Source organism: Artemia franciscana, chromosome 17, assembly GCF_032884065.1.
Source record: "Artemia franciscana chromosome 17, ASM3288406v1, whole genome shotgun sequence".
NCBI lineage: Eukaryota > Metazoa > Arthropoda > Branchiopoda > Anostraca > Artemiidae > Artemia > Artemia franciscana.
The window spans coordinates 38,319,859-38,345,988 of NC_088879.1; the positions used below are offsets into that span (position 1 = coordinate 38,319,859).

At 35.8% G+C, this 26,130-nt stretch overlaps 1 protein-coding gene across 1 annotated transcript in view; it reads left to right on the forward strand.

Annotated features, from left to right (window-relative positions):
• LOC136038221 (apoptosis-linked gene 2-interacting protein X 1-like) overlaps positions 1-20,774 on the forward strand; it is a 44,306-nt gene extending 23,532 nt beyond the window's left edge. Inside the window, exons 6-10 of the mRNA XM_065721314.1 lie at positions 573-700; positions 6,923-7,280; positions 10,423-10,572; positions 16,926-17,117; positions 18,513-20,774. Of these exons, the coding sequence (XP_065577386.1) occupies positions 573-700; positions 6,923-7,280; positions 10,423-10,572; positions 16,926-17,117; positions 18,513-18,659 (975 nt within the window). The 3' untranslated portion in view covers positions 18,660-20,774. The remainder of the gene's footprint in view (positions 1-572; positions 701-6,922; positions 7,281-10,422; positions 10,573-16,925; positions 17,118-18,512) is intronic.
• Positions 20,775-26,130: the final 5,356 nt, after the last annotated feature.

The following is a 26,130-nucleotide window of genomic DNA, read 5'->3' on the forward strand; positions in this document are numbered from 1 at the left end:
GTTTTGTTGTAGATTAAGGGGGGGAAAGGGTTTTGTGGATTGGGGGGATCAGAGATTTTTTTCCGAAATCCATGTAGAGTTTCTCTCTTCTTTTTTCCAGAGTTTATACTTCAAACTTTGTCAGCAGCTCTTCATACGACATTTCTGCCTGCTTTGAAACTCTCATTAGAGCTCAGCAAGACAATCATGCACTGAATTTCATTTTGAAATATTTATTCGTTTAGGGTCTTACCGAGGATTTTGATTCATCGGAAAAAGGGGGGGGGGGGCTCAACCATGGACATTTTTTTGTAGTCATTTCTTTAGCCTGCTCCGAAGTTCTTATTTTATTTATTATTTCCAAACTTTGGATGGAGAGACCAAACTGGTGACCCTCCCCTGGGTATGGGGTTGTATTTGGCTTTGTTTGGCATTATATCAAGTTATACGCACGCTCTTTTGGGCAAGATCGCACTTTTGACCTTATTCCGTATTTTGTTGTTTTCAAAGTCTCAAATTTTTTTTTATTCATCTTGATATTGTCTTTTGAATATCAATTTATGTACACAACCCTCTAATGGATTCATTTTCAGATTGATCAAATGCTAAGCGATGAGAAAGCATCTGATGATCAGCTTCGAGCTCAGTTCGGATCGAAGTGGACTCGAGCGACTTCCGACTCTCTAACGGAAAAGTTCAGAACTGATCTTGCCAAATACAGGTATTCACAACTTCTTTGTTTTCCATGATTATAAAGTGATATAGACGCTTATATAGTGTTGCGACTAATTTTGTCTATAATTGTCAGCATAGAGTTGTTGAAAACAAGAAAAATATTCAATAATTTTCACCCTTGTCCCCAGCAATCTGTTTTTATTAGATCCTGTAAAAAGATCATGCTTAGTCTATCATAATCCTAATGCCAGCTGTGTTAAAACTACAGAATTGTGTCGCCTGGACCCATCATGGATCTAGTCATTTCTGAAAACTAAGCCTTTTCAAGGACTTTCTTTGGTTGTTTCAAAATTATGAGGTTTTTAGGGCAGTAATCATGTAGCCACATTTAACCGTGAAACAAAATTAGCAAAATAAAATGGCTAAATTTGACAACAGTCCTTGTCTGTAAAAATTCAAGTATTAATAATTTGCTGATTCTCGATGACAACCATCAAAGAGAAGCTACTTTTTCTTAACCTGTTTTGTGCTAGGAATTTTTTGCTGATTTATTCATTTTTGTTGTTCATTTTATTGCACTCATTTTAATATTCATTTTTGTTGCGCTTGTACGAATCGGACAAAAATTTAGGGCGGGTGGGATTTCAAACCCCTTACCCCCCTGAATACGGCCTTGTTTTTCACCTATCTTGCCTTCTTTTTTCTAATCTGGCAATAGCTACTACCAAAAGCTGTATAACTGCATATGGAGGTTCTTATGGCACTTGGTATTAACCAAGTGACATATAGCGATCGCAAATTCTATCGGTCTGTCTTTCTGTCCCGGTTTTGCTACTTTAGGCACTTTTAGGTAAGCTAGGACGATGAAATTTGGCAGGCGTATCAGGGACCGGAAAAAATTAAATTAGAAATAGTCTTTTTCCCGATTTGACCATCTGAGGGGGAGTAGGGGGCCGGTTAATTCGAAAAAATAGTAAAAATGAAGTATTTTTAATTTACAAATGGGTGATGGGATCTTAATGAATGTTTGGAAGGATATCGTGTCTCAGATCTCTTGTTTTAAATTCCGACTAGATCTGGTGACATTGGAGGGAATTGGTTGGGGGAACCTAAAATCTTGGAAAACACTTAGAGTGAAGGGGTCGGGATGAAACTTGGCAGGAAAAGTAATCAGAAGTCCTAGATACGTGATTAACATAACCGGAACGGATCTTAATCCGGAAAAAATGAGGTATTTTTAACTTACGAAGGAGTGATCGGATCTTAATAGAATTTGAAGTTTAGAAGGATATCGTGTCTCAGAGCTCTTATTTTAAATCTCTACTGGATCCTGTGACATTGGGGGCAATTGGGGGGGGGGACCTAAAATCATGGAAAACGCTTAGAGTGGAGGGATCAGGATGGAACTGGGTGGGAAAAATAAGCACAAGTCCTAGATATGTAATTGACATAACTGAAACAGAGCCGATCCCTTTGGAGGAGTTGGGAGGGGGGTCAATTCTTAAAAATTAGAAAAATGAGGCATTTTTAACTTACGAAGGAGTGATCGGATCTTAGTGAAATTTGATGTTTAGAAGGATATCGTGTCTCAGAGCTCCTATTTTAAATTCCGACTAGATCTGGTGACATTGGAGGGAGTTGGAGGGGGGGAACCTAAAATCTCGGAAAACGCTTAGAGTGGAGGGATTGGGATGAAACTTGGTGGGGAAAAATAAGCACAAGTCCTAGATACGGTATTGACATAACCGGAACGGATCTGCTCTCTTTGGGGGAGTTAGGGGAGGGAGGATCAATTCAAAAAAATTAGAAAAAATGAGGTATTTTTAAATTACGAAAGAGTGATCGTATCTTAATGAAATTTCATATTTAGAAGGATCTCAAAACTCATGTCTCTTATTTTAAATCCTTACCGGATCCAGTGTCCTTAGGGGGGGGGGACCGGAAATCTTGGAAACGCTTAAAGCGGAGAGATCAGGATAAAACTTGGTGGAAAGAATAAGCACAAGTCCAAGATAGGTGACTGACATAATCGGACCGGATCCACTCTCTTGGCGGAGTCGGGGGAGGGGGAGTAATTTTGAAAAATTAGAAAAAATGAGGTATTTGTATCTTACGAACGTTTGATCAGGTGTTAATTAAATTTGATATCTAGAAGGATCTTGTGCTTTAGAACTCTCATTTTAAATTCCGACCAGATCCGGTGACATTGAAACCGGTGACACGCTTAGAGTGGAGACATCGGGATGAAACTTGATGGGAAGAATAAGCTCAAGTTATAGATACGAGATTGTTATAATTGGGACGGAACCGTTCTCTTTGGGGGAGCTGGGGGTTGTTCATTTAAAAAAATTAGGAAAACTGAGGTATTTTTAACTTAAGAACGGGTGACCGGATCTTAATGAAATTTGATTTTTTGAAGGAACTCGTGTCTCAGTGCTCTTATTTCAAATCCCGACCAGATCTGTTGACATTGGGGGAGTTGGAGGGGGAAACCCGAAATCTTGGAAAACGCTTGTAAATGTCGTAGATACGTCATTGACGTAACTGGACTGGATCCGCTCTCTTTGGGGGAGATAGCTGGTGGGGTTCAGTGCTTTGGCGAGTTTGATGCTTCTGGACGTGCTAGGACATGAAAATTCATAGGCGTGTCAGGGAGCTGCACAAATTGACTTGAAAAAGTCGTTTTCCCCGATTCGACCATCTGGAGGGGCTGAAGGGAGAGGAAAAATTAGAAAAATTGAGGTATTTTTAACTTACGAGTGGGTGATTGGATCTTAATGAATTTTGATATTTAGAAGGACCTCGTGACTCAGAGCTTTTTTTAAATCCTGGCCGTCATTAAGCCTCTTATTTTCTTTTTAAAGCAATCTATTGATTCTTAGAATTTTGCTAGAGCTCATTCCACATGAGCTCTTGGCTCTTCCCACCTCGTCAGAAGTAAGCTCTTAGCTCTTGTTTTTATTAAAGAATAATTCCCTGATTTTGCTAAAAAAAAAGAAATGTCCAAAAATGTTTTTGTACTACGTTCAACTTAACCAGATCAAGGAATCAAATGTCATTTGCAAGGTCCTTGGTACTGTAACCAGATCAAGTGACAAAATAAAAATATAGCTTAACAAAAAATAAAGCTGTCAACGAGAATTTTAAGAAGATTAGACCCCTATAGCAAGTATTGTCACAAATACAGTGTTCCTGATTCCTGATCAACCTGATTCCTGATCTTAACCAGATCAAGGAATCAAATGTCATTTGCACTGTCCTTGGTACTGTAATAGCAGGGGAGATGCTTCAGACTCAGCTTTTGCCGTATAGGATAGACTACAAGCTGTATAAGGTTGTCTTCTAGAATGTATTTATTCTCCTCAAGTTACAGATCAGGAGGAAGAGTGTAGGCAGATTTTGCTACGCCTTACGCTCTTGGGGGTATTGCGCCTCTTTATCTCGTGTTCATATGTTATACTATACCCTTTTGGATATTGTAATACAAGAGGACATGTGTCACTTTAGTCAAACTTAATTTTACAGTCCATCCTCCTCTTCAATAGAGCGTGCTGTCTTAGTGTCTGTCTTATTAAAACGGAGTTTTTTCAACGCTGTATTTGTGACAATACTTGCTATTGGGGTTTAATCCTCTTAAAATTTGGTTGAAAGCTTTTTATTTTTAAGCGTCCATGTCTTACACATTTAAACCATTTTGCCAAGACGACGCAGCCTTTTCTAAGAAAAGACAGCTTATCGTTTGGACAAAGATGGCCTTAAAGTGTTATGTCTGCGTAGTCGATTTATTGATTTTTTTTTTTTGTATCTTATCTGGTTTCCAAGAGGTATTGGAAATTGTGTTTTTTTTTTTTTTTTTTTTTTTTTTTTTTTTTTTTTTTTTTTTTTTTTTTTTTTTTTTTTTTTTTTTTTAATATACTGTTTTCTATTGCACTACTCGCAATTATAGTAGGAAAATGGACTTAATGGAAAATGCAGGAAAATAATATCGAAATGCACATTTTAGAGTTTACAGAGAAAATAGATCAAACAGATTTTCCGGGTCATTTTCGCTTTAATCCAAGCTGCTCAACTTCTATTTAATCCAGGCTACTTCAAGCTTCTCTCCTTTTTTTTTCAAAAATACGTTGTATTCTATTGTAATACTTGCAGTTATAGTAGTAAAGTGAGCTTATACTGTCTAATTACCCATTTGTGACAATACTTGCTATAAGAGTTTAATCCTCTTAAAATTCTCTTTGACAGCTTTATTATTTTAAATGTCCATGTCTTACACATTTGAATCGTTTGCCAAGACGACGTTGCCTTTTCTAAGAAAAGCCAGCTTATCGTTTGGACAAGGACGGTCTTAAAGTGTTGGAAGGAAGTCTTATGTCTCTGCATAGTCGATTTATTGACTGAATCTCTTTTTTTCTTTTTTTTGGTACCTCATCTGGTTTCCAATAGGAATTGGAACTTCTGTTCTTTTTTCTTGATTTTTTTTCTTCAAAAATAAGTTCCATTCCATTGTACTACTCGCATTTATAGTAGGAAAATGGAGTTTATATTATCCAATTACGCTTCTTTACGCTATCAATTACGCTTCCGCATCTTGGATGTATTAGAAGAACTTTACTTGCGAAACCATTTCCTTTCGGTAGTTTTGTTAAACTCGGAATGCACCTTTCGGATTTTTCTTTTCTTACAAATCTGTGTCTTCCATTATAGCACCGATATTGCAGTCGCATTGACTTCCCTCCTAAGGTCTTTATGGCGAGGATAGCCAAGGACTAAACTGCCCATGGTTAGGTTTTAGAAAAAGACAAATCTGACATAAATAGAATCGTCTAAGGCCACGGCAATGAGGGTTTGGTCAAGAAGTATGAGTAATTTATAAGAATAGAAACTGTCGCTAGTTGATGAAAAAATGGGGAACATCCCTTAGTGTCTAGTGTTTTAAGTTGTTTTTCAAACTTCACAATTTTTTTCGTTTTTTTTTTTCAGAAACAAACTCCTATGTTTAGTCTAATTCTATCAATTGCATTAATTGTAGTAAATAGGACCACCCAACATACTGAGAAGAGGCTGCTCTAGGGATAGAAAAAGCAGTCGGAAATAATTGCACCATAAGACTATGTAGAGCTGTCAAAGAAATAACGAAATAAGGTCACCTGTCGCTGGTCTCTTAAAAGACTCATGGAAACTTAATCTCGTAATTACAACTTAAATATAACAAATAGAGGAGTCACTCCAAAGACTTGCTTAACCCAAATTCAAGTGGGGAAGATACAATGCTGACTCTTAAACTAAAAGCGGAAAAAGTATCTTATGAAACCGACCTGGATCTCCTTCACAGATACTCACCGTAATCAAAATACTGAAACACAAGAAGTAGCCTGGTGAAGATGGTCTTCCTCCTGATGTGTCCCTCCTGTGGCCTCGCCACACGTTGTAGCTTAATGGCAAAAACCTCTCATTATTCTTATAGGAAAAAACAAATCCGACTGATTGAAAGGTGTCAGTACTAGTCCCAGTATTTAAAGAGGGTGACAAAAAATATGACTGCCGTATCTATCGTGGGATATTTCTTATGGATATTGCTACCATAGTATTGACGATGATTTTGCTGAAAGATTCGAGGCAGCACAAGATAAACGGACATTTGAAAATTAGTGTGAAGATTTGGAAAAGTGAGAGGGTGCACTGGCCAGATTTTTAGTTTTCCTCTTATTCTTCTGAAATCAGAACGCTCCAGCGTCCATATAATCAGCATGATTTTCGATTTTGTTGCTGATTTCGGCTCCATAGAAAGTGAAAATCTTTGGTGAATCATGGCGGAAGATGTGATCCCGGTTGAATTCATAGCACTCTTGAAGGCCTACTTGCATAGCAAATTGACTATAAGAATGCTCGATAAAGAGACGAAACTCTTTGATGTAGAAAGCGGTGTAAAACAGAGGTTCATAGTGTTCCTGGTTATGTTCAAATAGTAGATAGAGACGATTCTAGAAAGAGTACTTTCATGTTTTGATGGTGTCGGAATATAATTGGACATTAAAGTGCCTGAAGTCTGACCCGGACTGCTTGGGTGACATTGACGCTTTTGCTGCTGATTCAGCAACTGCCCAAACAATGCTACACGAAATAGCTTATTTCTCTCAGCTGCTGGATATGACGGTCAACACTGCCAAAATTGAAATTATGGGCCTAAATATCCAACTGAGACTAAATATACTATAAATTTTGTCATAAATATGTGTGGTACCTACTTATTTATTTTATTTCTTTACAGAGAGAAAATCACACATAACCGTACTGTAGACCGTCGTGTTAAATCTAAATATGTGTCAGCTAAAGATGGCATTGAGCTGTTGAGTTTGCCTGAAGAGCAACTTGCCAAACGACTCCCCACAGAATCAAGCAGCCTTAGTCCTGCAGCCTTCCAGGAGCTTATGAGTGTGGTGAGGGAGGTTCAGCGTGAAAGGGAGGTTTTGGAAAAAGAATTTGTATCCAAAACCGTGGATGTTAAAGCAGCTTTTGCTGCTGATGAAGGAAATGTAGACGGTATCTTGGATCTCGTCTATCCTAAGATCTTGGACCAAGCTTATGGCCCGTTGCAAGCCAGGGCATTGGAAAATTTGGCGAAGCAGGTACAGCTATTTCTTTCTTTGATTTTTAAATTCACTCATGTTTCACTTTGTGATACGCTTTTTTTGTTCCCTCCTTTTTTTGATGTTTACACAAGGAATTTTTTTCGGGTACACGAAAAAACTCAAAAAAGCAAAAAAAAAATAAAACTCATGTGAATTAAAGCTGCAATGGCTGAAGCGGTTGATTTCTTAATGGGCTAGTAAACTAAAATTCAATTAAAATTCTACATATTTTAGGTAGTATCATTGTTTTATAGACAAAAGTTTGCGCATCTGTAAATGTTTCTAAGATAAAATATAGTTTCAGAATCGAAAAAAAGCAAATAATCTATGGATTAACGACGCTTTTTGACCGCATAAATGAAAATTTAGTCCTTTTAAAAAAAGCTTCTTATCGTTCTAACTAAACGACCCTTGCGTTTCAGAGTTTTTCTTATAGAACTGGAATAAAAAGTCAAACTTCAGCGTAAAGAGTGAGGTATTGAGGAGAGGGAAAACCCCCTTAATACAGAATAATTTAGTAATGTATATACTTCAAGTTAATTTGAGTATTTGAATGCACTACATTCGGTTTGGAATTTTTTTTTAATTTAAATTGTCCCTGAAAACCTTTCTGCTAATTCTTTCAAAGGAAATTCAGCAGAGATAATCCTTTGGAGAATAGTTTGTTAATTGATTGACTAGTAGAGTATCAGGTCCTAAATTTTTAGCGGCCTTACACCATGAATCTTTTTATTTAATAAAAGTAAATCTACAGTTCTCCCTGTGTAAGTATTTATCAGCTATTAATTACAGGCAAAATACCCAAGACATTTTTGTCTTCTGTCCACCCGATAAATGACGTATTGATAAATGACGTATATTATGTATATTAAATGACGTATTGATGTATGATGCCCGATAAATGACGTATATTTTAAGGATATCGCCCATCGTGTTTATGAAATAGGATTGACAAGTCCTGTCATAGATTTGAATCATGATATGTAGGCTATCGGCTGGAATATGAAATCCCGATTTCAGTTGTTCAAGTTTAGTGCTACAATTTGAGCGGAATCAATATATATAAATATATATTTTTTTTTTCAGCCGTTTTGAATGGAATGATGCTTCAGCAAGATTATCACTAAAAATTATTTCATCAAAAAACAAAAAATTAAAGTTATTTTCGTACAAACTTTTATTCGTTTATGTATGAATTCATGTGAGATTGTGACTGCATGTGGAATTAAAAAAACCTTTTCGATTCCTTTCAACTCTGAAAGTGTTGTTTGCTCTTGGAAGGTGGGGGGTGCTGTTGTTGAACAAGTCACTCAAGTATTTTTTTTTCCCTGATGATTTTTATTAGTTTTTTTTAGCTTGTAAATTTAAAGGTTCATTTATTCCAAAAGCCATATTGCCCAATAATATCTTATTCTTTTTTATCCATTTATGTCGCCTTTTCTTTTTTAGTGTTTTTTTTAAGGAAGGGGACAAATTTGCTCATGGGTTTCTAAAGCTTGAGGTGAATCGACAGCTGGGGTAAATTACTTTAGACTGAGGGGTGTTTTTATTTTCTATCTTCTAAGTATCGTTACGTATTTTAAAGATACTATTGTTTTAACTCTAGTACTGGGTTTAACCAAATTTTGAACCCGGAAATTTTGATGCTACCGGGCTCAAACCCGGTAGCATCATTGTTTTTTATTCCTGCGTCTATGGAACATTGGGGTTCAAATCATTAACTAGAAACACAGTTTGAAAGTAAAAGACTAACCTATAACGTTAACGTTAAAGTAAAAGTTTAATAGTTCAATTTCTTTTTCAGCTCTTAAATTTAAATTGCTTTTGTATTTTGTTTTTGAATTGCTGTGTTGGTAAATATTTAGTTTCGTCACAAGCTGTCTGAAGTGGAAACTAAGCTGCGAAGTAGCATAGTTTCCATACTATAGCACTTAGAAATGTTAATTCTAGAAGTACATCCATTTCTGGTTGACCCTCCTCCATGGGGCAAACTAAAAATGCGTAAAGTGGGCTGGGTTTTGAAGCCGAGGGAAAAGTTTGGGTTGTACAATATGAATGAAATTATTTTTTAAATACAAATTCCAGTTTTTACTGGTAGTTTCTATATAGTAGGAAGTCGAAAGATAATTAAAAAAACTCATGCATCCATTAATATTAATATCCGAGATGGTTCACTTTCACTTTCGAGTTTAAACTAGCTAGTTGTTTCAGAATAAAAAAAAACGTCCGATTTTGCTTACAGATAACACTACCTATAGAGCGAAGTGTATTATTTCACTAGCCCCGCGGGCAGCGGGGGGGGGGAAGGGGAGTATGTATTCTATATTTATTTATAAATATAGAATACAGACCTCGCCCCGCTGCCTGCGGGGCTTATGGAACAATGTGCTTCGCTCTATAGGTAATGTTACATGTAAGCAAGCCGACTTTACGCATTTTTAGTTTGCTAAATGGAGGAGGAGGGTCAACCAGAAATGGATGTGCTTCTAGAATTAGCAGTTACTATGGAAACTATGCTGCTTCACAGCATAGTATCAAGTTTAGACAGCTTGTGACGAAACTAAACAATTACCGACGTGGTTCGTGTAGAAAGGAAGCCAATTAGAAGAGGGGATATAACTATCAGTCCTGATTTATAATTTATGTTTGGGATAGGGATTGCGAAAATCCATTAGTTTAACGTACAATTTAGTTTTTGAATATTTTTCACCGAAAATTGACAAAAATTTAAGAAGTGGCGTAGGGATAGGGAAAACAGAAAGCTCAAGAAAAAATCAGCAAAGACCCACATCCCCTACATTTTGAAATATATCCTTTTTTCTAATTAAAAACAACTCGGAAAACCCTCTTAGATTAAAAAAGATTTTTTTAGCTTTATTTTATTCAAACTCCTTGCCCCCCCCCTCTTATTCTTTTAATTAGCCACACTTACCCGCCTCTACTACATTTTTTAAAGCATCAAAGATATATTGTTTGATAAGTAATTGTTTATTCTATTGAACTTTCTACTTTGGTATAATTCGTATTCTTGACTAATATAAAAGGTATGAGAGTAAGTTTTTGCCATTTATATAATGGGTGAATCCGGGACACCCACAAAATTTTACGAAGAGTTTTCTAAATGTGCGTTTTTTCATAGAAAACTGTCCTGGAAGAAATTGAAGAAGTCGGCGACGGGAAAGCTTTGAGATCAAAGCTGATCGAAGAATTAGCTACTGCTGGTGACACCTACCAGCACCTCAAGAAATATTTTCGTAAAGGTGTTAAGGTCGACGGTAATCTTAAGCAGGTTAGCATGGTCTTCCACCTATATTTAATTGGTTTATTTTAGCCAGCTTAGTGTAATTTCTTAAGATTATCTAGAAATTTAACTTCTATAGTGATAATATAAATACCCGCCTTCTTGACAATCACTTTCAGAGTTTAAATTTGAGCTCTTACCTTCTCGTTAGGAATGCTTGACTCTGGCGTTAATTTCTGAAAACGAGGAAGACTCTTTCCTTCTATATTTCCTTGTTTGTTCTATTTCTTTCTTCTTCTTTTTTTCTTTTTGTCTTACCATTTCTTGGACTAGCTGGTCTCAAGATAACTCGTGTCTTGGCAGAACATTTCAACATGTTTGTATCTATTGGCACTTAAGAGGGGGGCCCGTTTCGTTCAACGTGTCTGCGTCATATTATTTCCCAAAATTATATGACTTAAGTGATCAAATCTCTTAGTCAAAACAAAAGAGTGTAAGATAGCCATAGATCATATACAAAGAGGGTTTTTACGACAAGCCGTGTTTTAGCGGCAAAGGAAGGCCGGTAACCCCGTCTAGAAGGGACAGTCTAGCAAAATTATGCCTGTTAATCGCAAATAATGAGTGAAAAGGCAGGGTATTTAAAAATTGACCACGCTTCAATTTTTATAATCATTTTTTTTTCTGTGTATAAACCAGTATTAATAATTGGTCTCAGTCATTATACTGCAAGGTTTTTAAAAACATTATTCATTTTTTGGAGTAATTGATAATAACATAAAGAAAAAAGTCAAAAATGACCTTTATTAAAGTTATTAGTATAACAATTTGAAATTAACGCCAAAAGCACAAGCCGGAAACACAATCCACTAGCGGGCTGAATTCGCTTTCCAAGTCTCTTCTTGTCTTTTCGCAAATAACGGTCTGTCAGTTTTCCGCTAGTCGTCAATAATGGAAAGCTAATTCAGTTTTGCTTTCCAGCTCGTGAATAAGGCCCAAAGTAGGAAAGGCGACGACCACACTGTCTTTATGTAATGCAAAAACAAGTAGCTACTTTTTCCATATAGTGTCAGTAAAACGAGTATTGGTTAGTAATCTTCAAGTAACTAGTAATTCGCAACTTGTTAGGAAGTCTAACTTTGAATTTGAGACCTCTGTCTAGCCTGTGTATTCCCTGGTCCTCTTTTTCGTGAATTGCAAAAATTTAATTGAAACAAGCATTTGCTTTTGGAAGTGCTTTTCCCTTTCAATTAAATCTCAATGGGATTACAATGCAAAAAAAAAAAAAATCTGAACATGAAAATATTATAATCCAAGTTTCATGAACATGAAACTTGGGATTATGATAATGTGAATAACAAATCTTTTTAAAATGTCATGATACACCCACGATAAAAATTTCATTGAGAAAAGAAGGAAGAGGTATTAAAAAAAATTACCGTCAAAAATAAAATACAGAACATAATTCAGTACAAAAAGCTTTTGAATTCAAAGAATCCACTTCAAAACCATTGATTTCATTGATGTCAGATTTTTTCTTTGCACGTGTAACATCAATGCCAAAAAATGCTTATTAATCTCAATATTTGCAGTTCGGTGTTGTTTTTGTATGATGAAGTGAATTGTGTGATAAGATCAAGATAATTTCCTTTAAAATTAACTTTAAACATTTTTTTTAAGCTTTATTTTTTTACTGATACTTGAGTAATCGTATCTGTTGGAAGGATGGATAAGGTTAAACAAGTCTTTAGACATTTTTTCCTAAGTTTATTAAAAAGAAGTAAAGAATTTTTTCGACATTCTAAATCCTCTTTGGAAGTGGTAAAAACAGAAATATAGCTTCTTTGGAATTCAGAAGGGTTTAATATTCTATGCCAATCAAGACATCAGATTTATCCTTACTTAAATTGGCTCGTTAAACAATAAAAAAAATTCAGAATTTTAATTACAGTTTATAATTGGGTAAATATAGCTCAACCTGTGATGAAACTGGGGTTCAGTCCTGTGTCAGGGACGAACGCTGGGAAAGGGGTAGAATCCTAAGTTTTGCCAAACTCCTGGGAAATTCTTATTTAATTATCACACATTTCTCTTTATAATTACTCCCCTCCCCTCCCCACCCCCCCCCCACCCCAGAAAAAAATCCTTTGTACATACCCTTCGTTGGCTATTTCTTTCAATTATTTTTATTATGGCACTTGGTATTAACCAAGTGACATATAGCAGTCGCCAATTCTGTCGGTCTGTCTGTCTGTCGGTCTGTCCCGGTTTTGCTACTTTAGGCACTTCCAGGTAAGCTAGGACGATGAAATTTGGCAAGCGTATCAGGGACCGCACCAGATTAAATTAGAAATAGTCGTTTTCCCGATTTGACCATCTGGGGGGGGGAGTGGGGGCCCGGTTAATTCGCAAAAAATAGAAAAAATGAAGTATTTTCAACTTATCAGCGGGTATTTGGATCTTAATGAAATTTCATGTTTGGAATGATATTGTTTCTTAGAGCTCTTATTTTAAATCCCGACCGGATCTGATGACATTGGGGGGAGTCGGAGGGGGAAAACCTAAAGTCCCGGTTTTGCTACTTTAGGCACTTCCAGGTAAGCTAGGACGATGAAATTTGGCAAGCGTATCAGGGACCGGACCAGATTAAATTAGAAATAGTCGTTTTCCCGATTTGACCATCTGGGGGGGGGGAGTAGGGGCCGGTTAATTCGGAAAAGATAGAAAAAATGAAGTATTTTTAACTTATGAGCGGGTGATTGGATCTTAATGAAATTTGATGTTTGGAATGATATTGTGTCTCAGAGCTCTTATTTTAAATCCCGACAGGGTCTGATGACATTGGGGGGAGTTGGAGGGGGGAAACCTAAAATCTTGGAAAACACTTAGAGTAGAGGGATCGGGATGAAACTTGATGGGAAAAATAAGCGCAAGTCCTAGATACATGATTGACATAATCGGAACTTATTTGTTCTCTTTGGGGTAGTTAGGGGGGGGGGGAGTAAGTCTTAAAAATTAGAAAAATGAGGTATTTTCAACTTGCGAACGGGTGATCGGATCTCAATGAAATTTGATGTTTAGAAGGATATCGTGTCTTAGAGCTCTTATTTTAAATCCCGACCAGATCTTGTGATGGGGGCGGGGAGTTGGGAGGGGGAACCTAAAACTTGGAAAACACTTAGAGTGGAGGGTTCGGGATGAAACATGGTGGGAAAAATAAACACAAGTCCTAGATAGATGATTGACATAAACGGAGCGGATCCGCTCTCTTTTGGGTAGTTGGGGGGGGGGGGTTAATTCTGAAAAATTAGAAAAAATGAGGTATTTTTAACTTACGAACGGGTGATTGGATCTCCATGAAATTTGATTTTTAGAAGGATATCGTGGCTCAAAGCTCTTATTTTAAATCCTGACCAGATCTGGTGATATTGGGGGAAGTTTGGGGTGGGGAGACCTAAAATGATGGGAAACGCTTAGATTGGAGGGATTGGGATGAAACTTGGTTGGAAAAATAAGCAAAAGTCTTGCATACGTAATTTACATAATTGGAACGGATCCGCTCAATTGCGGGGGGGGGGGGGGGGGGTAATTCTGAAAAATAAGAAAAATAACGTATTTTTAACTTACGAAGGAGTGATCGGATCTTCATGAAACTTCATATTTAGAAGGACCTCGTAACTCTGATATCTTATTTTAAATCTCAACCGGATCAAACGTAATTGGGGGGGGGCAGTTGGGGGGACCGGAAATCTTAGAAAATTCTTAAAGCGGTGAGATCAGGATGAAACTGGATGGGAAGAATAGAAACCTGTCTAAGATACGTGACTGACATAACTGGACCGGATCTGCTCTCTTTGGTGGAATTGGGAGGGGGAGGTAATTTTGAAAATTGAGGTATTTGTAACTTACGAAAGGGTGACCAGATCTTAATAAAATTTGATATTTAGAAGGATCTTGTGCTATAAAGTTTAACTTTAGGTTCTGACCTTCTCACAAGTGCCAAATGAGCTCTTGGCTCTTGGCTCTTCCGACCTCGTACCATATGAGCTCTCGGCTCTTCCGACCTCGTCCAAATGAGCTCTTGGCTCTTCCGACCTCGTACCATATGAGCTCTCGGCTCTTCCGACCTCGTCACAAGTGCCATATGAGCTCTTAGCTCTTGTTCTATTTATTTACACTATTTATTCAATTATTTCTTTCATTATTTAACGGCAGTGAAGCGATTTTAACAAAGAACAAGCAGTCTCCAAAAACCATTTCAGAATGCTCTTTTATACTCTTTTTAAACTCTATATGTAGATATAGATATATCTCTGTGTTTTATGCTAGAGTACAGACTGTTTTGTTTTTAGATTTTAATCAGAATGACTATTTGAGTGAAAAATTTATTTCAGAGAGGAGTTCAATTAATTGAAATTGATAATTCTCAACCATAGATTTATTGCCTGAATGGATATAAAACAATAGATGTAAAATATAATATAGATAGCATAGATAATATAACAATACACCAGAAGGTAAACAGCACAACAAGAGTGGAAACTAAACTTATATTTCTAACACCTAAGGAAACCTTCACCCTGGGTGTATCTAAATAGTTCCAAGTGTATACTACCTAAAAAAATTAGGTATATTCTTGCTTTAAAAAATAGGTTTTTTTCTTTTTAATGAAGGTTATGAGTTTTGGAGAGCTTTAGGCCCTAATAAATTTAAAATTTCAATGACTGTTAAAATTTCTTTTTCTGTTTTAAACCATTCGCTTCAATCTCTGTATGCTTCGAAAATCGAAAAATTCAAAAATCTTTATCGTTTTCGAGACAATGATCACGGACGTGTTTTGTTTCGTTGTTTTTTTGTTGTTTTTTTTTCGTTGCTTTTTTTCTTCACTGATGATTCGTTAAGGCCGTATGCAAAGGAAGATGCTGTCAGGTTTGAACCCTTCCCCCTGAAATTTATCCGACCTTTAAAAAAGTAGAAAATATATATATAAATAAATTTTTGATGAGTTATGTAAAAGACAAAACCTACCAAGTGCTACCAGGACCTTTGTTTTTAGCGATTTTATAAGGCAATGTTTCTCTTTTCTAATTTATATACAAAATATATAAATTGTGCATAATGTGCTTGAATATCAGAGAACCTTATCGTAGAGGTCGCAATGAATTCAGCCGCAAAGATGATCAAAAGTTGGGCCAGAATTTGCATTCATATGAATATTAATACCCTCTCGGTCCACCCTAACTCTCTAGTAAAAATAGTAACAAGAACTTAGTAGACAGAACTACTTTTCGTCGATAATTCTAACGAAAGAGTCGAATTTGGTTCAAAATTGCGCATCCCTGATCTGTTGTCTACTATACACTAATAGTCTCAACAGTAAAGAGACTTACAGACTACTTAAGTAATGCTCTTCATAACCTGACTTAAGATACTAATTAGTATTATTAAGGTCCCAACCGGATGTGCTGATCTCCGTTTCGTGGCCCTTCAGCCAGGAAGCGCAATGGGGGGCTGGGGGCCGACCATCCTGTGCTCTCACACACCCTTTCTGCTTATCTTTCCCCACATATCTCCAGGTACCCATTTCGAGCTGGGTCGACTCTGGCTGAGCTTACAGAGTCACGCCACTGACCCCCGTCCCAAGCTAAATAAGTGGTCACAACCGGGATTGAACCTGTGCCCCTTGAACAAAGGATTCCCACGCCAGCGCGCCAACCACTCAGCCAGGACAGCTATCTAAGATAACTAATCTATAATAATAGATTATAATAGATAACTAGCTATATAATAATAACTATATAAGATACTAATTAAGCTCAAGTCTTTTAGTTCTGCCTAGCTATGTACAAAATTTGCTCTATAATATTAGTTAGCCTACATAAAGTTACAAAGTGTTAGCCTCAAACAAGTATGAGAAAACGATAATTGAAATTAGTATCCGGAGAGATGTACATCATGTGGCATGGAGTTGGTGACCCCTCAGTTTGAACTAAAATTATTTCAAGATGGAAAAATGCCAAAAACAATGGAAAGGTGCATATGTCCATGGTTCTACAATTCAAGAGGCCTCGTGCTTATATTTATTAGTATTATTAATTAATTATAATTTTTACTAAAAAAAAATTATTACTATTAATTGCTTGTCCAGAAAATCGACTTTGTTGCTGCTATGTTTGACTTTTCCATCGTTCATTTCACATTATGTTTTTTAGCTTTTGGTTGCTCTCCAGTCCAAGGTTTCAGATTATTGTTTTGCTAAAAAAAAAAAACTCAATAAAAAAATATTTTTAATTAAAAAAAGCATATATTAATTTATTAATATTAATTGCTTGTCCAGGAATTCGATTTTGTTGCTGCTATGTTTGACTTTTCCATAACTCATTTCAAATTATATTTTCTAGCAGTTGGATGCCTTAAAGTCTGAGGTTTCAGATTACGTGTTTAAAAGAAAAACGGAGAAAGAGGAAAATCTAAAGGGATTAACGTCGTCTATTGCTGCATCTCAGCATGGATCTCCTCCAAATGCACCCCGATACCACGAAGAGTTGAAGCAACCACCTCCACGCCCTCTGCCACCTGCACCTACTCTCAAGGTACGATCGTGATTTACATAATTTTTCTGCAAGTAGGATGAAGGAATAAAAAATTCCCTTTTTAGCTTTCGCCCCTCCTTTCAGTGATTAGTCATAATATTGCTAGTAATTATATCCGTGTCGTATACGAGCCTACAATTTCAAATGTGTTTAACTTATAAATTAAGACCGTGTTTGAATCGTTTTTTTCAGTCTTTGATTATGTGTCTTTTTACGACTAACTATTTGATTTATAATACATAATTATATAATAATATATAACTATATAATACTTTAATTGTAAAATACAACTAATTATATAATTAGTTTTTTTAAATAATTATATTTAGATATTAGTCGACGAGAATATACCTCTCTAAGCAATTCCTTAAAGATTACTAACTGTACATTGAAATACTTTAGAAGTACGGTACCTTAAGAAGTACCCAGTTCCTTAAACTCCTAACTTGGGCATACTTAAGTACTTAGTACTTCCACTCCCTCGACTTAGCCTCACCCCAAGCCTAAGAAGAAAGCCTCAGATTTGTCTCCTACGGGTCAGACCTGTTTGCACTGATCATAATAGAGGTAAAGGTAAAGAATACGGCATTGAACTTTACAGTCCCTACCGGTGGTGCTGATCTCCATTTCTTGGCCCTTCAGCCAGGAAGTACAAGGAAGGGTTGGGTGACAAGGTGACAAGGTAGGAGTGAAAATGAATTTTAAAAAAAAAATTAGGAGGGAGAGGTAAACTGAAAAAAAAAAACACAAGAACTGTAGAATTATACAAAAGTTCCCAAAAGATAATAACCACCTTGAAATTTCCGAGGAGGTGTCAAGTGTGCATGATACAAAATCAAAAATTTAGCCTAAAAAGTCAACAGTGTGCCAATCTTCCTTCTGTTATTCTGGATTTGGCAGCGTGCATATTTTTTTTATTCATTCAATCATTTAAATTAGTTTATTAAATCTAATTCTTTTAATCCACTAATATTTCAGTGGCTAATTAAGGTTATTCTAATTCTTATTTAATCTTATTTCTTTTTATCTATTAATTTATCTGTGAATTTTTATAGTTTTAACTGCTATTAAGTTGTCAATTTTCTAGTTGAGTAGGGAGGGAAAGTTTTGAAAACAAGATATTTTGTGTCGATAAATGACATACCTTACTTTTGTGTAGCATTAGTTGTTTCTACAATTGATTCAGACCATTTAAAAGATAGTGAAAGTTTTTGCTGCGGAACAGGGAGCACAATAATTGTAGTTGATAGGGGAGGAAAATATGGAAGTTACTCATAATTACTCAGAGCACACAGTTAAATTTGAACTTCCTCTTGAACTTGTGTTTTTCTTATGTGTCTTTCCGCTTGTACCTAACGATATTCCGAAAACACTGAAGGAGCGATTTTTTTTTAGGAGCAACCACCTCAGCAGGGTTTCCCTCCTCAGCAGGCATATCAGCCCCAACCGAATCCGTCAAGTGGACAGGGCTTTCCTGGTCAGTATTTAGGTGACAGAGTGCCAGTGGCTGGACCACAAGTGAAAAAAGCTAAGACAATTTAGCTTGAAAACAAAAACTATAAATTTTAAATTCTTGTCATAAAATCTGCAATTCTCACTTTGATCCTGTTTAGTGAAAATAAAGACTCAGAAAGTTTATGTTGCTCTCCTTAGATTGTGTAGTAGAACTGAAAAAAAGGAAAAAAGAGAAATGTGTTAATTTTTTCGAATATTAGTTGAAATGGAGGTGTTGCGTTGTCGAATGACAGTTCCTCCTTTCGATTTTTTTCTTTCTTACTTTATCTTTTTTCTTTTTCAACGGCTTTTTTAAGTGTCCTTTATTTGCTTTCTTCTATTTTTTATTCGTTGCTTAGTATTTAGGCAATATTCATGATCGTCCAAGTCCATCCTCCCTTTCTATACTTTGTCCCTTTTCTCCCTTGACTTGTTGTTAGGTAGTTTCATTTTTGACGAAAGAAAAACTCGTATAGTCCAAAAATATCACGGAGCGCTTACATGAGATGCTCATTAGTGGTTCCTCCTCCTCCCCCCCCCCTTATCGTTCCATGGAAGTTCTTGGATATAGTCTGCTGTATTATGTAGTGTCTTTGTGTAGTTTAAGGCCCATTCTCAATGACATTTCCCTGATTGGCTGGAATTTTCTGATTGGACTTGAATTAGCGCTAGTTAAAGTACGGTATTAATGGAATTTCATTGTGAATGGGCGTTTAGTGTGTTACTGCCTGTTCTTTTTCAAGCGCACTTCACACACACATATATATATATATATATATATATATATATATATATATATATATATATATATATATATATATATATATATATATATATATATATATATATATATATATATATATATATATATATATATATATATATATATATATATATAAATATGAAGTATGTACTTTAAAGCTTCATCGACTTGGATGCTTTATGTGACACTAGACAAATCATAGACAAATCTAGACATAAATTTATTTTTGTAAACAAGTTTTTTGAAGTACTAAGGACATTAAAATATAACTTATTTTGCGCCGGGAACCCATTTGAGATCCATTCATACATGAAAACTGCGTTTTCTACAAATTTTCTTTTTATTTATTCCAAGATTTCAAAGTTTTAGGGTAGTGTAACAGTTTGTCATTGTTGCCCCGCTGAACCGTGAAATAACTGAAAGGAAACCAATCCCCTAAATGTAACAACGCTTTTCGCTGTAAGAATTCCAACATCGACAATTTGGTTATTCTTAGATAAAGTCCACCATCAGATAGAAGCTATACCTTATTAAGCTGTTTGGTGTTGTAGGCTTTTGGTTTATTCTTTACCCGGGTGTTCTCCCACATTTCCTTTTTTTCTGATTTTCGTTAGAACTGAAAAGTCCTTTTCTAAATACCGAGGTCTTTTCATTAAAAATTGAAGTACTTTTTTAAAGACATAAACGGATTTGTAAGATTTCATACATTTAATTCAAACAATTTAAATTTCACTTTCACTGTCCTTGGTACTATAAGTATTTGTTGGCTTCATCGTATTATCATTAAAATATTTATAGCCAAGTATGCTCAGAATTGATATGAAACTGTTCTGGGACTCCTCATGCTCTAAAGAACATACTTTAATTTATCCAAGTATTTCTGTGTGGTTAATTTTTAGTTTTGTTTACTGTTGTTTGGTGTACCAGTAGCACACTGCGGCCTTTAGTTCTGTAAGAGGAATCCATCAAATCTTAGTCAGTTCTTTACTCTAAAATTTAAATCCTAAATTATTTTCTATAACCTGCTTTGACTTAAAATTTATTCAAATTAAATGAATTAACATTTACTTAAATTGCACCAACTTCTATTGTTTGTTTTATCTGGGTACCAAATATTTTGGCTTAGATATATTTTTGATTTTTTGACTCCTAACAATCTCCGCTAGTTTTTTTATGCCCCCTCTCCCATCTTCGTCAAGGTTTAACCCAAGTTTGAATTGTAGAAGCGTTATAAATCACACGTTAGTGCGATTCCTTATTATTGAATTCTTTGATTTAAACCTCAAATTTTTCTTTAACCTGATTTAACTTTATTTGCTTAAATTGCACAAACTTTTTTATCGTTATATTTTAATCTGTATACCGAATACAATGGCTTAAATATAGTTTTGATTTTTGTTCTTTTTTAACTCCTGGATTACCAACCTGGACTAGTTTTGTCGCCCCTCGCTTCGTCACACTTGGACCCAAGTTCGAATTGTAGAAACGCTACAAATCGCATATTAGTGTACGATTCAATGTACGATTTCGAAATCGTACATTGCTAAAAGTTAGGTTTTCTTACTGATTGAATTTCAGCATATGATCCATCTAGGGCCAAACAGAAAGCAGGTCGTCCCTGAATGGGTTGGGAAAGGACTACAATAACATCCACAAATGTTATTGTAGAATAAAATATACCAGTTTTATAATGTTATTTTGGTACAAAGATACAAATATGTTCAATATATATTAATTTCTTCGCGCTTATAGCGTTTAAGCCGTTTGCTAATAAGACAGTGTTGTCGGATATTGCTCGTTTTGCTTCCATAAATCAGACCATAAATATTCCGTATGTATTCCTTTCATGTTGACCTGGTAGAAAAGGCTAAGCACGAAACGTCTTCTGCCTACCAGGTCAAAATTAAATCGAATAATTCCTTGAAGTCGACAATTTTGCTGAAACGTTGATCAAGCCAAACTTTGAAGATTAACTATCAACCTTTTTAGGTCCGCTCTGAAGCCAGTTCAAAAAGAATATACGAAAATGAAATACCCAGAAGGAAAAGAAAGAAAGAAAAGAAATACCCAGAAATGAAAGACTGAACGGAATAGGTTTTTTTTTTAACTTTTTTTTGAAAGACTGAACGGGGTCAATGGTGTGAAACTGCAAATGGTATTTGATTAATTGATTCTACCAAATCCAAAAAACCTTTCTTTCAAATATGAGAATGAACAGTGACTTTTGTAACAGTTATGAGGTTTTAGAGGAGGGGCATGGGTGAAATCTCCCTCCCCCTTCGTATATATAAAAATGCTGGCTCTGAGACCCCTTGAATATTTTCTTTTTCAATTTGGCATTTAATTTCACACGATGATGAAATTTTTGAAAAATTTCGATCAAAATACCGAAAGAAAAAACAAGATTAATCATTGCTTGGATGGAATTCCATTATATTCTCACTGCTGAAGAATACTTAGATTCCGAGACGTCAAATCCTTTAGCTTCTGCTTGTTTCTTATTTATTATCTCTATTTTCTCATGGCTAGTTCCTATTTTCTCATGGCTATTTCCATGCTCTTCAACCGTGGCGAAATGAAATCTGTTCCCCCCCTGAGTCAGAATTGAAATCTATTCTAAACTAAAGAAAAACCTATCTATGTTTATATGTTAAATCCAGGAAATGTGGTAAAGTCCATATGAAACGGAATAAAAGCGTGAAAAAACTCAAATAAATTAGTAAGAGAAAGAAAACAAACCAGGCCTATCCTAACAAAGTTTACAACGACAGGTAAGTGCTGCTCCCGGAAACATGTTTCGGAACACGTTCTGGGCTATGGTCATTAAAAGAGACTAAAGCTATACGTAAATAAAATGAGAAAGAAATAAATGTGTTTTTTTAATAAAATATAATGATATATTTACCATGGTACTCTAGTGATGAATAGTGGTATTCTGAAAATACGTTTAAGAACGCGGTCCATTTAGAAAAAGGTTGTAATTATACTAAACTAGCATGAGGAATTAATAGATGTGATTTCAACAAACAATAAAAAATTTAAAAACTATATTTAAAAAACATAAAATGGTGATTAATGGTGACACCTTTAAGATAAAGGTGATTAAAGCTAATCTAGAAAATATGTTTCAGAAAACATGTTGTCTTTCAGAAAACACGGGCTCTAAATAATAGAAATTAAATTTATCCAAAAATTGAAGTAAAGATAAACAAATCAAAGTTGTTAAGTCGAAGATAAACAAATTTTTGATTTCAAAAACATAAAATCCTACTTATTACCACCCAGTAGCTTTTAGCAGGCATATTCATTGTAGAAACGTTATTTATGCTACTACGTAAAATGTAGCGAAAAACGTATATGCTGGTAAGTTCCTTAAGCCTGGTCCAAGAGGCCCTTATCCCCCCAGAAAAATTATATTGAACATTTTCTAAGACCACAATGACTTTATCCAGTGAATGTTGAGAGGAGAGTGACCCATTGTTTTCACTATAGACACGCGGTTTGGTTTTATTCTTATGTAGTAACATCAGTGCAGGAAGTTTGTTTATAATGGGAGTTGCTCTTACTTTTTTTTTTCTTTTCGTGTGTTTAGTTGTCCTTCTTTGTGTGCTATTAAAAAAAAATTCTCCTGAACTATTAGTATTTATTTTTTCGTCTTTTTTTCTTCCGTTGAAAAAGGTTCCCAGACGTGGGGCCGAAACATTCGAAATTTAATCTATTAAATTATTTTAATTTAATTTTTAATTAAATTAATTTTTTAATTAAAGTTTTATTTTATTCTTGTTTTTGTCCCTACTTTGTTGAAATTAAAACCCGTTCTTCTTGATTGATTTTTCGTATTATTTTGAAAATATGCCTTGTCGCAGTTTTGATCCTTTCTCCCATGCTAGGGTATGTTTACTTACACGTATGTAGTCTTACACGAGGGAGGGATATGTGCACTTGTTGTTTGGGGCAACGAAAGGAAAGTTTGATATTTTCAGCCTGATTGTCAAAGAAAATTGATAAAGAAGGGAACTGCGCAATGAAAGGTAACTGTGGAATGAAAATAGAATTGATAAAAAAGGAAAATGTGGTGCTAAATAGAACTGATAAAAAAGGAAAATGTGGTGCCTTGAAATAAAAATTGTTAATATCACCATCTATTTAGTTCTATTCTCCATAACTCGAACATTTCACCACAGGGACAACTGTAGTTTATCAATGTTGGAATTTCAATTTTTAATCAATCTCTTTTATATAACGTCTGTCCGTTCATAATACCATTAAAGATGATACTATATTTGAGGGATGCTGCTATCCCCTACTCACACACTACCCCTGTTATAAATTTTGTATAGTAGTAATTAAAAATTAAAAATAACCCCTGGAAATAACTGCCCTGAAATCAACTATAACCTCTGAAAGTTGGTAGCTATTTTGGACTAGTTTATAGCCTGATCTACACTAGTTGATAGTCTAAAATGATTAGTCTAGCTAAGTTCAGCTTAGTCCACAGACTACAGTGTAGTTAAAGAAAAATGCACATATATACCCATTGTGCATTTCAAATATACTTTTTAAAGCATACTTTCTAACACAGATTTATTGGAAAGTAATCCCTCTTACTCTCTTTGTTTGCAGTTCCCTGGTTTTTCTCCCTTTTTATGCCTCTTTTTCTTTTGTTAGTAATTCCTTCTTGTTTTCTCTTGTTTCTCTTTTCTTTCTTGTTTCATCCCTCTTTCTCTTTTTTTCTTTTTACTTGCTTTTCTTCTTACAGTTTATTGTCTCATCATTTTTTTGTAATCTTTGAGTCTAGCTCATCAGACATAAAATTTGCTGAATTCTGGTAGTTTTTTGGCCTTAGCCTTTTCATGGCACTTGGTATTAACCAAGTGCCATACACTACTACTAACTACTACTACTAATAACTCACTGCAGCACCAAGCCGCCTGAGGCCAACACAGCCACGCGCGCTCCTCCTCCAACCTAATCTATTTAAAGCCTCCCTCTTTACACCCTCCCAGGAAGTTCCCATTTCCTTTAAATCTTTATTTATGACATCCTCCCAACCCAGACAAGGACGACCTGCTTTCCGTGTAGCCCTAGACGGTTGGCCAAAAAGGGCAATCTTTGGTAATCTGTCATCCCTCATCCGTAGAACGTGGCCTAGCCATCTCAACCTTTCTTTCATTATAGCCCCAGAAAGCGGGATTGAACCACACTTTTCTTACAACCTACTGTTTGAAATACGGTCAGTCAGCCGAGTACCCAGAACAATCCGTAGGCAATTTCTCTGGAGAACTTCTAGTAAATTTCCGTCTGCTTTTCGGAGTACCCATGCTTCAGAGCCATATTTGACCACTGTCATCACTGTAGCTTCCAATCGGTCTGTCTGTCTGTCTCGGTTTTGCTACTTCAGGCACTTCCAGGCAAGCTAGGACGATGAAACTTGGCAGGCGCATCAGGGACAGGACCAGATTAAATTAGAAATAGTCGTTTTCCCGATTTGATCACCTGAGGGGAGGGAGTGGGGAGCCGGTTAATTCGGAAAAAATGAAGTATTTTTAACCTAAGAAGGGGTGATGGGATCTTAATGAAATTTTATGTTTGGAAGGATATCGTTTCTCAGAGCTCTTATTTCAAATCCCAACCAGATCCGGTGACATTGGGGGGAGTTGGAGGGGGGAACCTAAAATCTTGGAAAACGCTTAGAGTGGTGCGATCGAGATGTAATTTGGTGGGAAAAATAATCACAAGTCCTAGATAGGTAATTGACATAACCGGAACGGATCTGCTCTGTTTGGGGGAGTTTATAATTCTGAAAAATTGGAAAAAATGAGGCATTTTTAACTTACGAAGGAGTGATCGGATCTTAATAAAATTTGAAGTTTGGAAGGATATCGTATCTCAGAGCTCTTATTTTATCCAACTGGATCCGGTGACATTGGGGGGAATTGAGGGGAGGGAACCTAAAATCTTGGAAAACGCTTAGAGTGGAGGGATCGGGATGAAACTTGGTGGGAAAAATAAGCACAAATCCTAGATACGTGAATGAAATAACCAGAACGGATCCACCCTTTTTGGGGGAGGGGTTAATTCTGAAAAATTAGAAAAAAAAATGACGTATTTTTAACTTACGGAGGAGTGACCGGATCTTAATGAAATTTGATGTTTGGAAAGATATCATGTCTCAGAGCTCTTATTTTAAATCCCGACCGGATCCGATGACATTGGGGGAGTTGGGTGGGGGAATTTAAAATTTTGGAAATCGCTTAGAGTGGAGGGATCAGGACGAAGCGTGGTGGTAAAAATTATCATAAGTCCTAGATATGTGACTGATATAACTGGAACGGGTCCGCTCTCTTCGGGGGAGTTGGGGAGAGGAGGGTGAAAAATTAAAAAGATTTAGGTATTTTTAACTTACGAAGGAGTAATCGGATCTTATTGAAATTTGATGTTTGGAAGGATATCATGTTTCAGAGCTCTTATTTAAATCCCGACCGGATCCAGTGAAGAAGAAGTTGGGGGGACGGAACCTAAAATCTTGGAAAACACATAGAGTATAGGGATTGGAATGAAAATTGGTGGGAAAAATAAGCACAATTCCTAGATCTGGCATTGAAATGACCGGAATGGATCTACTCTCTTTGGGGGAGTTGCGGAGAGGGGGTTAATTCTAAAAAATGAGGTATTTTTAACTTACGAAAGAGTGATCGTATCGTAATGAAATTTCATATTCAGAAGGACCTCGAAACTCATATCTCTTATTTTAAA